This window comes from Falco punctatus (genome assembly GCF_963210335.1).
Source record: "Falco punctatus genome assembly, chromosome: 12".
NCBI classification, from domain to species: domain Eukaryota; kingdom Metazoa; phylum Chordata; class Aves; order Falconiformes; family Falconidae; genus Falco; species Falco punctatus.
The window spans coordinates 11,831,585-11,846,984 of record NC_137592.1 but is presented as its reverse complement, the minus strand read 5'-3'; the positions used below and the strand labels follow the sequence as shown (position 1 = coordinate 11,846,984).

At 44.1% G+C, this 15,400-nt stretch overlaps 2 protein-coding genes across 3 annotated transcripts in view; both read right to left on the bottom strand.

The window, feature by feature from the left end:
• The window catches only part of VIT (vitrin), a 79,526-nt gene extending 68,124 nt beyond the window's left edge, over positions 1-11,402 (bottom strand). For both annotated transcript variants that reach the window (XM_080408934.1, XM_080408935.1), the window contains exon 1: positions 2,683-11,402. The gene's annotated coding sequence lies outside the window, so the exon portion shown is untranslated. The remainder of the gene's footprint in view (positions 1-2,682) is intronic.
• Positions 11,403-11,494: 92 nt separating this feature from the next.
• LOC308072291 (visual pigment-like receptor peropsin) overlaps positions 11,495-15,400 on the bottom strand; it is a 29,156-nt gene continuing 25,250 nt past the window's right edge. The window contains exons 5-6 of the mRNA XM_080408947.1: positions 14,048-14,271; positions 11,495-13,383 (exon numbers count right to left, since the gene is read on the bottom strand). Coding sequence (XP_080265073.1) covers positions 12,943-13,383; positions 14,048-14,271 — 665 coding nt within the window. The 3' untranslated portion in view covers positions 11,495-12,942. The remainder of the gene's footprint in view (positions 13,384-14,047; positions 14,272-15,400) is intronic.

Below are 15,400 nucleotides of genomic sequence, written 5' to 3'. Positions count from 1 at the left end.
CCTTAGGTTCTCAAAGCTCTTTTCAAAGAAGGGCAAACAATGAAAATTAAATTACACACATGCTCTTGTGAGGTATCAGAAGAAAAGAAAGAAAAGCAGCTTTTGCAGAAAAGAAAGCTGAGAAACACAGAGCTCACGGAACCGGCTTTGAAAAGTCACTTGGGTTACTGAACATACAGGACACGTGGCTGTAGAAGGACCAGGAGCCTTCTCCCAGGGCTTGCTCCACAGAAGGCATCTGAGAGGTGACTACCCCCGGCCCCAGCTGGCTGCCCATTATCACCCACAGCTGGCCCGGCCAGCCCACCCCCCAGCCTGAGCAAAGCAAGCTGCTGTTGGCCAGCCCTGGCCTCCTCCCTTTACATTGATGGAGTTCCGTAAACAGCTCCACAAGCAGCTTGGAGAGCTGGTGGCTTCTGTCAGAAGAGACAGGGACGTACGAGGCGATAACCTTTTCCAAATCCAGTAACACAAGAAAGATGTGACAGGCAGGCTGTGGGTTTCCCAGCCCGCTGAGGGATGCCCGTGTTCCTCAGGGCTCCTAGAGGCACCCAGGGCTCTGCAGATACACGCTGCGAAGATGTATGTGCTGGGGCAGGAGCTGCTCAGGACCAGGCGAGAGGGAAATGTCCCTGGCTGCTGCACCCGGCGCCCTGCAACGCCACGCCGCCTGCTAAGGTCAGTGCTCGGTTTTGCAAAATCCTAATGGTTTATGTCACGTCCCGGGAGGGCTTTGGGAGTCCCAGGCAGAAGGCCAGGGAATAACTAAGGTCAGGGGAAGGCTGAGGGAGGCATCTGTGGTGTTAATTTTGGGGAGTTACGGCTACAGCTTTGGTGTGCCTGGAAGCCGGTCCCTTTCTGCGTCTCCACTGAGAGCTCACCGAGGCAGAGCCGCCCAAAGCTGCTTTCAGCTCTCTGTGCCGGGCTCGTCTTATGCTCTTCAGTGCTGGTAGTTTCTGTGAGTCCCTTACCATAAAGCGAAAGGCATTTATGACCAGGGAGAAACTGAGAGATATTTATGACCAGGGAGAAACATGTCCAGCGTGTTGTGCTTGTGTAACGTGCTTGCAGGGAGTACTGAGGAGGTGATCCTAATTCACACCAGTGTAAGAGAAGTAATGTAAACGCCGTGTAAAGTGATGCGTTCCCCTCCTGAGCGCGCTAGCGAAGCGTGTAAGCGCGGTGGGTCAGCTGTGCTGTTAAACGTTAGGTGCCACCCAGTGTCGCAGCTCACTGCCTGCCTTGGCTGTTCGCTGTGGTGTGGTGGGGCTGGTGCTGGGAGCCCTGGCCAGGCGTGAGCCGTGGCTGTTGAGGCCCCGGGTGCCTCGGGCAGTGGTCCTGGTCAGCCCCTGTTGTGTGTGCTGAGCTCCCCTCCCACCATGTCCTGCTGACAGGCTTTCTGCCATTGAGCTGTCTTTGCCATGGGTTGGGGTGGCTTGTAGATACACTCTGCATTGATACTTAAAGGAGCTCAGAAGCCCAAGAGGATGCTGTCAGAAACTCACTTTGTCTCCTCTGTGGCCTTGCATGGGAAAGCCTCTAAAGAAACCTGCAAGTGCTAACTGTAATTGTTTCTGTCCAGCTAACTAGTCGGTGATCTGGGGGGAAATTACTTTTTAAAGCTTCTGGTGCTGTAAAATTAACTTCTTTGATCTTCACAAAATTAATGGTTTACAAGGTTTATTTTTTTCTTTTTTTTTTTTTTTCTTTCAATGCATGAGTAACTTTTATCTTCTAATAAAAATTCAGTTTACAAGAATAGGTAAGAAAATTGAAACAAGTACTGATTTTCAGGTAATATATTTGGTTTATTTGAGGTCATTGTTTGCTTTCAGTCTGTTGCTCTGTTTGTTTCTTTCCACATGCTGGGGAGGAAGGAATTGGTGTTACCGTGGGGGATGCAGTTTGCCAAACAACTCTGCCTGGTTATAGGAAGTTTTGAGTAAAGTCCCTCTTTAGTTTATTTCACGTTTTCAAGGCTGGACTTTCTGAAGGTCACAGAGTCAGGGGCATAAACTCAGGCTGATGCCCACTGAGAGATCCAAGAAATGAAAGACAACAGATAAATGGATTTCAAAAGAAAACTGAGTACGTCCCTGTGCACACCAGCTTTTTCCATCATTACATCTGCTCCTCTGCAAGAGCAGTGCGTGCAAACCATGACATGCAAACGAGCGGTGTTCAGAAAATGGGTGATCTAGAACTTAGCAGCACTGAGGAAACTCGTACAAGTGTTAGATTTCATTTACCTCTCTCTTGATTTTTCTTTTTTTTGGAAGAGTTTTTGAAAATGTTCCATGATGTCTTTGGTGTTCCGTCTGTAGGAAACTGACAGTGCAAGCAAATCTCCATGGAGTCAGTTGCTATGAAAAAGATGGTTCCTAGGAACTAGATATTGGTGCTTGGTCTGGCATTTCAGAAAAGATACGCAACATCATTGCTTCTGCCATCAATTATTGTACAGGGTGGAAATCAACAGTTTGGAGCAAGAGGGGTCCCAGAGACCCCATCGGTGGGATGGCAGAGACGGCGTGTGTATGTTTCATGAGTTTGTATGCCATAAATTGTTGTTGGGGAGTATGTGATTTACTGCTGTCAGTGTGGCTATTGTTTCTAATTTACAAACCTGCAAAAAGTCTGAGAACAGTTTTATGCACAAGAATTTTGATAAGAAGGACTAACCTTATCCTGCAGTGCCCGAGCCGTTGGCCTTGATGTCCTGCTGTCTCTATACGTTTTGCTTGTTCTGTGACATGGCCTTGTCTTGAGGTGCTGTGGATGAAATCTTTGTGAGTTACAATTAGTCGGTTTGCTGTTGCTTGCAAGGGAATAGGATTTCTATCCCACATCTCCAGGATAAAAAGGGATGACCTTTTCTGCCCCTGCTCCAAGGGACAGACAAACACCTAAGCAAGGGCATGGTGGAGAAAGGAGACATGTTTCCCCTCTGATGCCCTCTGTTTCTTCTTCTCTCAGCACTGTAGGGAGCATGCAGACATGATCCTGGCTGCTTGGGTCTGGCAGGAACAAACGTAGCTGTTGGGGGAGACCTTGAGTTCTCCTCGGTGCCTCAACAGCCAACCTTACAGACCTGGCCATGTCTCGAAACTGCTGTGGCCACAAACACCGAAGTTGAGCCATTACTCAGGGCTGGGGGGATTTCACCCTGCATTCGCACAGGTTAACGTTTGTGACGACCCTTTCTGAAGGAGAGCATTGACTGGGGTTTGTTGCAGTCACATGGCTTCTTACCTGCGAGGTTTTACACAGCAAGGGCCAGGAGTAGAGCAGTGGTGCAAGGAATTTGAGCCAAAGCCCTGAATTTTCATCACTCCCGGTAGGCAGTCGTCCTCTCTCTCTCTAAATGATATTTAGGGATTTCTGCAGCTGAATGCCATTATCAACGACAACATTTTGAATGAATAGCCCTACGCATATATTCCACGGCTGCAGTGTGAATAATTGTGAACGCTCTTCGATCTTCCTCTTCCCACTCTCCCCTCTCAGCCTAAGCACAAACACTCATTTCAGGGCTAAAGATATACTCTTAAATCACTTCTGACATTTCTTTATTGTTGCCTAAAGAAGGCTGGGTTGATGGGCTGGAGGGAAGTTTTATATAAGCCCTTGCTGAGACCTTGTCATCGGGTCGGAAGTGGGCAGCAGTTGCAAATGTTAGCGTTTGTCTCTGGAGTCTGTTTAACTGCAAGCCTCAATGTCTGCACGGTGTGTGGGGCTTTGTCCCCCCCGCCTTGGCTTTCTGAATCCCAGTGAAATGTCACGGTCCCGAGGACTGCGGGGTTCAAAGAGCAGCCACGCTGCTGTCCCCGCCGAGCTAACAAGGGGCCTCTGTGCGCCCTTGTTTGGAGGGAGACGTCCCACCAGGGACGTGCCAGCTGCTCCTCCTGGTTTTCCTAACCCTTTCCAAACACTTTTACACTCTGCTTCTTTCATTAATTGGATTATTTGTTTTTTAAGCTTGTTGCTGAGCAAGTCAAATCGACCCACGCCTGGTTAACAAAGCCTGAAATAATTGTGACCAAGTCAGAGCAGCACTGAAGAGGAGACCAGCCACACAGACCAGGCTAGTTTCCTGGCCCTGCTGAGTGTACTTAATCCTTGCTGGGTTTATCCAGCTGTCAAGGAAGGGTTTGAATGGCAGCCCAAGGCTGTGAGCATGCCCCTTTGCTACCTGATGGTCAGGTCTTTTGTCCTATGTTTGTAACCTAGGCTAGCACAGGAATTTACAGATGGATAGGGACGAGCTGGTTTTCTTGTAGGGAGTCTGGAAAAGCTTGCTTTGCTGTGTGGTCCTTGTCCTAAGGAACAAAAATGGCCAGTTCAAAATGGGGCTTCCTATAGTCAGCTGTAGGTTTGGATGGCAGGACGCTTCTGCTCTTTGAAGATGAGGTAGGTCAGTGAAACGCTGTAAGTCCACAAGACCAACAGATGAGCTAAAGCTGCTGTGTGATTAAGTAGAGAAAATAATTTCAACACTGTTAGTGACTACAAGTGTCCAGATGACAGCTAGTATTTACTTTGCTTACTGTGCAAGCTCTTGTATTAAAAAATAAAATAAACCTATTTTTTTCATGGCAGAAGTGTGTTGGGTGCATTCTGCTATTCAGAAAGTGACCAGATTCTTCAGGACTAGAGGCAGATGAGGCATGTCATCCTCATTATAAACCTTGGGATCTACAGCTGAGAGACCATATGTTAAGCAACCCTATACCTGACTGTACCCACTGAACTGCAACTGAACTTGCTGGGTGAAGTACAATTCCAGATTTTGCAGATGGAGACATTAGGGAAAACCCTTTAGGTTATTGAACAGATTTACTGAGTGGGACTTAAGTGGAGAACATAATTTTATGAGGCAGGAAGCATCATCCTAGGTATAGATTGTGGCAATATAACTAACATTAACTTCATTTCTGTTGCATGTGTTTGCAAAGGGGGAATGGCCCCAAATCCATGTTGTCTTTGCAGGAGACTGACTTTAGGGAGATCAGTCTTGGTAGTGGTTTTTTTGATGCATATGCTAGCTAGTGTGGTAAATGCTTAAAGGGCTTTTTATGGGCAGAGCAGGTAAGGGGTAACGTTGTGGGAACTCCCCATATTTCACTATGCTATGGTGATGATCCATTTTCATAGTAGGCTGGATGAAGAAAAGCAAGTGGGAACAATTGTGCCTGCCTTGCAGTAAGAATTTTTATTAGAAAGTGTTTTGGTGTTGTACTCACCTATGCTAAGTTTCTGGTTGTTGGCTGTGCTCTTCCTTACCTGCTCCCAAAGCACCTACCAACAGCGTATATTGGGTATAATAAGGGATGTGGCAATAAAACAAGCTGCAAACAGGAAACATGGGATTTCTTTAGACTGGAAATGTGAAACTGGAGTGCTGTTTCTCCTCTGGGTCACACTGAATCAACAGAGCAACCATTGCACAGAGGCAGTGAATGGGGCATAGGCAAACGGGAGGTCTAAACTAACTTGAGGAAGACTCAAGTCTGCTAAATACTGCTGCAGCCCAGAAGCTGATAGAGCCTTGCACTTCTTAACTGTAAGTTGTGATGTCAAGCTTTTCAGCTGCTTTATTTACAGACGTACCTGACCAGTTATCCTAGTGCTAGCCTGAGAGAGTCACCTTTTCCCACACTTTCTGTGCACATGTGCTCTCCCTCCTGTAAGAGCCCTGACTTTCAGAAGCTGAAATATTTAAGACCTTCTTGTGAATTTAGCCAAGGTCTAGCAATGACATTTATCTCCTAGAGAAAAGATAACCAGTTCAAGCAGTACTGGAGCTCACTAAATAGGAAACAGTTCCCCAGACACGGGTCTAACCTGCACTCCCAGCCTGCCAACCCACAAAAGCAATGTGCAGGGCAAATATACCGCGCTACACCTCTGGTCCTTGCAGGTATTTGCATGCCTCTGTTGGATTGTGTGATCCCAGGAAAAAGTGAAATATGAGAGAAGCATAGCAATTTTATTGTCCTGGTAGCCCATTTTGTCCTTTTCTATGTTGCATGGCTGATCAGATTTTTTCTTGACTTGCCACGGTGTTCTTGTGCTTGGACAGTCAGACAGTGATCAGTGACTTTCATGATGCTGTACCCTCCCTCCTTTGGACTCCCTTTTCATGCCATCACATTAAGGTGTATTATCTTTCCAAGAATGTGTATTTCCAAGAACATATAGCATCTCTCAAAGAATAAAGTGTATCAGCTTTCCAAAAGTAAGTGTTTTTCCTTGCTAGGACTCCAAGGATGGGAAATGGTCTGGTAATATCTCCTCCAAATTGTGGGGAGATACGGGTCTCATCTCCAGAGCTATGACTTAAACTTTCAAATTCTTGAACTGGTTGCTTGCCTGGAAAGACTTTTTTTCTAATAGGACACATGACAACGCTGCTGTACATGACTGCCTTTCAGCAAAGGAAGCTGAGGGCTGGTTTGTCAGGAAACATGGTATCAGTCAAGGATGTGCTAAAGCCCATTTTCCTTTCCCTTTAAATACATGTATAGGCCACATGTTGCCCCAGGGATCGGCTGGTTTGTTCTCAGAGAAGTTAGTTTTGTTTGTTTCATACAGTAGTTTACCAACGGCATGAAGCATGCCCTGAGGTCACTAAGTTTCTCCCATTTCTCCGTAAGATATTAATCCATTTGAAATTTATCTTTAGCGTATGGTAAGGCTTTGCCAGGTCGCATCACCAAGAGGTGCTTGCACTCTCATTTGTGCTGCCAAACATTATCCTTGACTTCATACTTCCTTTTGCAAATACTGCAGCAGATGTGACACACGGGTGCCTCCTGCCCAGGCAGCTGGCACTGACCTTGCGCTGGAGCCAGCAGCTGTGCCCGCAGCCACGTGGGCACCACCAGGGCCAGCCCAGCTCTGCTCTAGAGGTGTTTCTTCCCAGCAGCTAGGCTGGCTGGTGTGCGGTGTCAAAGGCTACTGGAGGCTGTCAAATATCAGCGAGGGAGGGCATTTATTGCAGTGATTTCTGTAAGTCCTTCTGCTCCCGTTTTACTAGGTTACATCCTATTACATAATTAAATGCTGTGTGTCTGTGGTCCCCAAAGGGCTTTTGTCTCATTCAATGAGCACAGAAGATGATGGTTATTGGCACAGACAGCTGGTAGTTCTTTTTTTTATTATTATTATTATTTTTATCATTCAGTGTGGCCCTGGTTTTTGTATTAGAAATGGGATTATTACTTTCCATTCAGTAATTTTCTTATTGTTCTGTGTTCTTATTGCAGTAGTAGTTGGACATCATCTGAATCTTAAATTTATTCTTGTACTTCCCCTGTACATCAAGAAGGACAGTCTTTCTTCCCTTTTATGATGAGCTATTGTTATATAGACAGATTTTAAAGAAAAATCCACCCCAGAAAACAAGCTTTCAGTATGTATTAAATACACATTTGTGTATTCAAAGCTGTAGACAAAAACATAGGTCCAGATGACAGGCTGCTGTTCGCTCCTGCAGTCAGTGCAACTCATTTAGCTACCTCTCTTAGTCTGTGTGTGGGTATATGAAGTTTTATGAGAGTCTTCCAGGCACAAAGCTTTTTGCAGGACCTTGTGTATATGTGTATCCATTAGTACCATTACTCTTCTGAAGAAGGTCCTATTTTCATGTTTTAGCCTGCTTCATCTGGAATCACCTCATTGCTGTCTCCCAGAAAGCAGGAATATGTGCTGGCTATGAAGACCTTGGAGGTTTGTTTTTTTCTTTTTCTCTTCCGGTTGCAGTGTTGTAGCATTCCATATTCCTAGATCATCAGTGCAGGAAGGGATTAGGGGCCAGCTACTATGGAGTCTTTGCTGCAGACAGGAATTAGACCACATACTAGACACAGACCCATTTGACCCTGCAAGCACCTTTGCTTTGGTCTGTGGAGTTCCTGAAGTGCTTGCAAAGATCCTTTGAGTTTGTGGATGTACTGAGAAGGTTCAGGCTCCTAAGCCTTCAGCAATTTGAGAGGTAGGCAGGGGGACACGTAGCATTGCAAGAGAACATGTTTTGCCGGGCTGGTTTATCTGTGGGATAGTTGAAAATACAGATGTGGTAGCATTACCCGCCTTTTTCATTATTGCCTGGGGTGAGAGCATTCACCAGGGCAGCAGCAGAACTATGTTCTTGTCCAGCCCTACCCTCGGGAAGGGATTTTGCCTCCATCTCTCACTCTTGAGGAGTGCCAAACCACAGGCCATGCTTGGACGGGCACACTCTGTATCTCTTCTACCTTGTCAGTCTGTGCAGCAAAGAATGAAGGATTTATAAGGGTGGAGAGAGAGCATGCAAGGGGGTGCAAGCCTGAGAAGTTCGTACTGTAATAAAGTCACTGTCTTAAGCAGGGTGGAGGGGTATTTCTTGTTTTTTTCTGGTCTCTGCTACAATAAATACTTCTACGTGAGTCATTAGATAAAAAGGCACAATAGCACTGAGAAGAGGGACTGGACTGCAGTAGGGTATCCTGCGCCCTCCAACTACACACTCAGTTTATTCATGCTACTGTCAGAAATGTCAAAGCTATTAAGAAATGTTGTTATGTATTTCAATGTGCTGACACCCTAAAGGAATATCAGCTTGGCAAAAATGCCAGCAGGGTGAATGTGGGCCCAAAAGGTTTTCTTGGCATAAATCAACAAATTATTACTACTACACCTCCCCCCCCCCAACCAAGAGGAGGTTATTTTTAAATGTAGAAATTGAACAGAAGTAATCCTGGGTTAACTTGATCATTCAAACTGTGTAGCCCAAGTGAAAGTGTTGGGTCAGTGACAGGGATGCTGGTAATACACCTGCAAGGCCAAGTTGTAGATGTGAGTATTAATAACTATACTTCACGATTAGTAACTGCAGTGATTATAGTATAACACTGATATGTTGATAATTATGAACAATACTGAAAATAAATAATCAAGTAATAGCTGATGAGATTTTGGTACACATGTAAACATACGAATTGTACACTCAGCAGGAGAGTTTTTAATGAATACACTAATCAATAGTTAATCAAAACAGCTGGGAAATGTTTGAATATGTAGAGTACCTAAAGGCATATTTTAAAAGGTAGCTTAAGGGCTTCGAGCATTTTGCAGAGTCATTTTATTATGCTCAGGCACGTCATTTTTGCTGGAGTGCTTTAACGTGGCAACGGGGCTGTGTGTTCAAAAATGGATAATGAACAGCTAGCAAGGGTTTTTGGCTGGGTTTCTTGCATCTAGGGTAAAAGAGGGCTAACCTCTGTCTCAGATCCTGCTGGAACAAGCCAGCAAATGCTGACAGCATTGTTTGGAAATTGTAGAATTGCTTGGCCTACTGCCTTCTGCCAGATGATGCTACTTGGTTTTAGTGTGTCATACATGAAACCAACCCCAGCAATTACAAAATCTCACAGTAATATCTGGGGCTAAGCAAGAGAGGCACAAGGAGCCTACATGCCAGAATTTCTGTGCCAAATGGAGGAAGATCTGAATATTGTTCTCTTGCCTCATGACAAGACACCATTTGGATACCAGCAATAGTCATGAGATCTCGTTAGTGCAGGCTGGCACTCATCCATTCAGTACAAAACACATTGAAAAAGGCCCCTGGTAGGGGTACTGGAAGAAGCAGATCCCATTAGCAAGCTCATGCTACCTGTCTGCTGTGTGCCTTCACACAAGGTGAAGTGGCAGAACTAGGATGGGATGCCCTATCTCACAGATATGACATCTGGCCCTGCCTTTGGCACATCCATTAGCTTTTTGCATGAAACAAATGTAAAAATATAGCGTGTTTCTAAAGAGAAAGCATTGGAAGCAGGTAGCCCTTAGCTTTGCCAAGGCGAGTGGGACCTCCCTTTTAAGACTGTCTCAGACAGAAAGCATGCAAAGATGTGGTTTCCCAGGAAAACATCCTTGTCATCGGAGTATCAGTCAGGAGAAGAGCCTTCTTGCATCTCTGCTGCTAAAACTTACCCACTGTAAAATAAAATCCAAGGTTGTGGGGTGCAGCAAGGGTATGGGGAGGAGTAATTTTGCTCCAGGATTCTCTATGCTGTTTGCACTGTACTTCATTCTTGCTAAGTAGAAAGCACAAACCCCCATCATCCTCCGTCAGTGTATCTAGACTGTGTCTGTCCTTGTTGACTGTTTCAAGCTCCTGAGCTCTTTGCTTGTCCCTGGACCCCATCTGTGGAGGGCAGCAGTTGGGGACAGTCTTGTCAGAGCACTTGTGACACCAGAGACAAGGGAGGAAATGCAGGATGCAGGTGAAGTGTTTGACAAATGGCGTTGTGTTGGTTCACGTGTTTGAAATGCTGAAGTGCATTCCCTTAACTGCACTAGGGTGGTAAGAGATTCTGGACCTTTTTTCTGAATTCAGCCACTTGCTGGTGTCACGGGTGCAGCTACAGGGCACTGGTGCTTTAGGATTGGAAGTTTTTTAACCTGAGTGACTTCAGTGACAAGTGTGCTCCTGCTGTTCCTGAACCTGGAGCACAGGTTGGTGCCTGCAAAGGCATCCATCCTCTTTTCCCGTGTGTAACCTGCAAAACCAGATATTCTGCTCTATGGGTATGCAGTCTTATGCTATTACCCTATATCCACAAAGGACTGTAGCCACAGGCCTTGCAGGAGGGGTGTCTGTCACAGTCCAGTCAAGACTTTTTTATGTGTAGCTGTTTATAGTTGTCTTTCAGCAGGTATACAACCTTTGGCTCCTGGCCCCTTGCTCTCCTGCTTTTCTCATTCTCCTCCTCACATTTTTCCTCTGTTCTGCTCCTATTCTGGCTCATTTTTACTGCTGCCTCCTCACCCCCTCCCCAATCTAGCCTCACTGTACATGCTCAGTGGCGTATGAACTAGTAGAGATTTCAGCTGGAGTTTAGTGGCACTCTTGGAAATGGCTTTGTTGCTCTGCCTTCCCCTTTTCATGTCTTTCTATGTCAGAGTCTGAATCCTGCAGATCAACAGCATTGCTACAATGCAGCAGGACAAGAATTTTCCCTAGTTATCTGTAAATCAGCAGAAATACAGATTAAAAAGCTAGCATGGCATCTCTGGCCATGGAGGCTCTACAGGCAGGTGTCTGGCACAGCTGCAGCTGCTGGTACCTCCAGGAACCACATCCGATGGGGATGTGTAGCCCTCCTCTTTCTCTGGAGGAAAACCCAAGCTCTTTCAGCAGTGAGAAGGCTCAGTCTAGCAATATTACCGAGGTGGATTTTGTGCTACACCTAGAAGCTTTCAAAACTATGTGCTAGCTTTGGCTAGCCCAGCCTGGCTTCATCTAGCTGTGACAGGATTTTCCCTGAAATTATTTCATCTATTTCTACATCTATGACAGGCGTGTTTATCTGGAAGCGAAATATTTACTTATTTGCTTTTAATTATTTATGGTAATGAAATAGTACCCATATCTCAAAATTTTCCACGAAAATGAATGCTCTTGTAGTTCAGGTCTGTGGCCATGAATGAAAACACAGTTCCCTACTGTTGCTTATAATGTTTATTTGTTTTTAACTTCAAAACAGAGGTGATTTTCTCAAAACAAATAGAGTAATGGGGGAAATGAAGGCAGGATCTCTTTGTAACTTTCCCAAGAAACACATCTGGAAAAGCATACTGTTGCAAAACAACTACATTTTAGCAGATGCGGACAGTGAGATTCCAAAAAGCCATAAATAGCAGTGAGGTTAGCAACCAATGTTGTTAGGGTGGTTTTCTTCTTTTTTTCCCCTTGTTTAACTTGCAAACGGCACTAAATGAACCCACAATTTCCACAGCTAATACAGAGGCCTTTTTACAGAAGTCTCAGAGTCTGTAGTTAATTTCCAAGATGAGGAATTATGAAGCTATACCCTCTCATTTTGAATCTGTAAGATAAACTTGGTGGAATAATTGGATATTATAACATCTGATAGTCTTGCTACTGATTAAAGCCTACAGCTTAGCTATTGAAATCACTATCCTTAATTGCTACTTAGTTGTGTTTACCTAAAAGTCATTTTTTACTTGTAGGCAGGTACAAAAACTTTCTTTAGAAGCAGCAGCAAAGTGTTGGATTATACTTTACAAATAGCTCTGATGCCACACTTCATCAGCAGTCTTAAAACCTTAGTGTCGTTTTGGGTTTTGTTGCCTGTACATCTCTTGCTCCTTCTTAATAACAACCAGTTTGGAGACAGATCAGCAAAATTAAAGGCCAGCTTTTTCGAATGTGAATGCTACACACAGGCTCTTCTCACTGGGAAGGTCAGGGAAGGTAAAAATAATTCTGTAGACCAATGAGGACAAGTATGATGCCACTGTTCAGACTACAGTGACCAGAGAACGCAAAGATCTATGACTCCTAGCACTTGCATAGATGCACAGAGCCAGGCACAGGCGATGGGACACACACCTGTGTATGCCCAGGGCCTGGCAGCCCCGGTGCCCCCCAGGGAGCGCGTGGCTTTGCCTACCAGCTCCCAGCCACTGGGGTTGCAGCAGCTCCGCAGCCATCTCGGCAGGGCCCATCTTCTACAGCCTGGGCTGTGCTGCACCACAGAGCTAAACCAACCCTCTACGGCTGGGCCTGTTGAACAGCAAAAAACATATTTGGAAATGTGATCCCTTCATTGATAAAATTTGGATGGGAACATAATAGTTATTTTTGGTAGCTAATGCCTGCTCTTCACAAGTCAGTCTTCTTTTTCCTGCATGCATGTGAAAATTGAATATTTCTGGCACTGGGTGTGCTGCCTGTATTGTAATGTGCTTCGTAGGGCTTTGTACCTAAGTAGAAGGAAAATACCACTTCACCATCTGATTTGCTTGAGTTGTATAGTCTTCAGTGCTACAGCAAGAAACAGACCAGGAATAAGGAAATCACTTGAGCACTGATCTGAAGAGGGTCTTCCTGAACATAAAATGGGTGCATGTGTTAAGTGGCTGCAAAACTTACAGTCTATCACATTCAATATCAGGGTTATTAGATGGCGTATCCAAAATACCAAAATATACTTCCCTGTTTGCTGGAGGTGGGGTGTTGGTTGGACTTCCCACCCCAGAATCAGGGCTTGGAGCGGGGTACATTTCTCCTGCATACTTCTCTGCTTTCTGAGAGGGCTCTTGTTGTTTTTGCTTGAGGTTTTTGAAACGTTTGAGCTTCACAGGGTCTTTGACTTCCTTGGCACAATGGAACAAGATGAAAATGTCCCTCCGAAATTTGGAGCTCATTCCAAAGTAGATAATGGGATTGTAGAAGCTGGCAGACTTGGCAAACAAACTGGCAAGGATGCTGGTAAGATTGGGCACAGCGTAACCATAGGCAGACCATATAGAGATGACGGCATATGGTGACCATGCAATAATAAAGGCTGTGCAAATGACGATAGAAACCTAAAAGACAGAAGAAGAATAGTCTTAGATTTATTCTGGAAGACTACATCAGGGAAGCAATATGCTGGAAATAGTAGCTTGGACACTTGGCTGGAAGGACAACATTCAGGTTGTCCTGAGGGTATGGCTCACAGGAGAATACAGGCAAGCAAAAGGTTTGCTTTGATGGAACCAGGCAGACCTAGAAGCTATATATCAACTTTTGGCATGGTGGTGTGCTTGAGCAATGCCTCATCTAATGGAATGAAAATAGCTACAGTCCTCTGTATGTTTTTATGAATTCAGAAAGTTTCGGGCAGACTTAAGTCAACGATAAGTAAATGGAAAGCTTCACTGTAGTTTCTGTGTATGCTCAGAAGTAATGTAACTTCTGAAAGAAAAGAGCGTATGCAAACCAAATTTCTGGGTTTGTGTTTTATAACCTATTCCAATACATTTAGATTCTTTTTCACATGTGATGTAGCATCAATATTAGCCAGCTGATGGGATAGGGGTTTTAAACAAACCTCATATTCTTCACTGAGTTCAGACTCTGCCACTAGAGATTATAGAGAAATGAAATGCAAGTGATTGGTTTTGCTCTCTTCCGTTCTAGTTGAGAGCAGTTTTTGGAAAGACAGGTTTCATTGAGATAAATCCCACCCAGCATGAAACCCAAACTCACCCTGGTGACATTCCTCTCTATTCTCCTCTGTCTGTCTGTGGGATCACCAAGTCCTGTTAATGCATGGCTTAGCTTGACAGTGTTGATAATTGACACATATGAAAAGACCATGACACTGACAGGTAGGAAAAAACAGCAGATAAAAATGGAGACAATGTAGGACTTGTAGATTGTAGAGAAGTTGGCTTTTGCCCAGTCTATCTCACATGTGCCATACATGCGATCTGGAAAGCAAAAGTAAATTGGTTAGCATTTTTAGAACATGTATTTGCTTTTGAGCAATTAATTTACCAGTTGAAATGCTGTATTTTTCTTCTTTTAAGCACTAAAGAACGGATTGATCTTTCTGATTTAATGAGCTGTGACACAGTTTCCTACATAAAGCATTTTCAAGACTAGCTAGACCATAACAACTTTTAATGTGTACTATCATTCTATCTGGTTTAGATCTCAAATACAAATCCATAATGCACAAACTGTTGTTTCAGGATGGGAAATTGTGATACTTCATTAGAAAAGAAAAAAAAGGTAATAATTCAGTAGGTTTGATATTCTTGAGTGCTACCAACTCTTATTTGTCATAATCTTCTATGTAGTAACTTCCTAAGATGAACATGGTAACAGCATAACAAGCGATTGTAAAGACACAATACCTCAAATGTAAAAAGTCATTATTTACATAGAGAAGTAGGAAGTAAAATTTTTGAGTTGGTTTTTTTTTTTTTAATATAAACAAAAAGGCAATGAAATTTTGGCTGTAGCGACAGCCAGGAAAGCACACTGATATAGCTAATGATAAAGATTAGGGGAAGATGTAACATAATAGAAAGATATGAGATCATTTTGCTACATGGGAAGCGTACACTTCTGCAACTACAAAGGAGCTGCGGGCTCTTAAAAATGAAGTCAGGCAGACTGCAGGGTCTGTAGCTAGTGGAATTTATGAAAGGACACTGACTGATCCAGTGCTTAAGGAAAAGGTGGTGGGAATAAGGTGCCGTCTCTGCTTTAACATTTCTATGAATAACAGTTGACTTTAGACCCTCTGATGTATTTGCCAATGCGCCTAGAAAAGTAGAGTCTGATAGCATTACAGGTGTTCTGTAGATTGTGGATTGTTGATTTTTCTTTGTAAGTGGAAAAAAAGCTGTTTTTTTCTGACAGCTATGGCAGAAAATTGGTTTACAAATAAATGAAGCATGAACCAAAATTATGTAAAGTCAAGCATTAACAAGTCCTGGAGATACAACACAGGTGAAGCCTGCATGATTTAGCAACATAGATCTCTCCCTGAAATCCAGTGATAATTCTGAAGGAAAAAATTAATCCCTTAATTCCTCACAGGTAACAGGA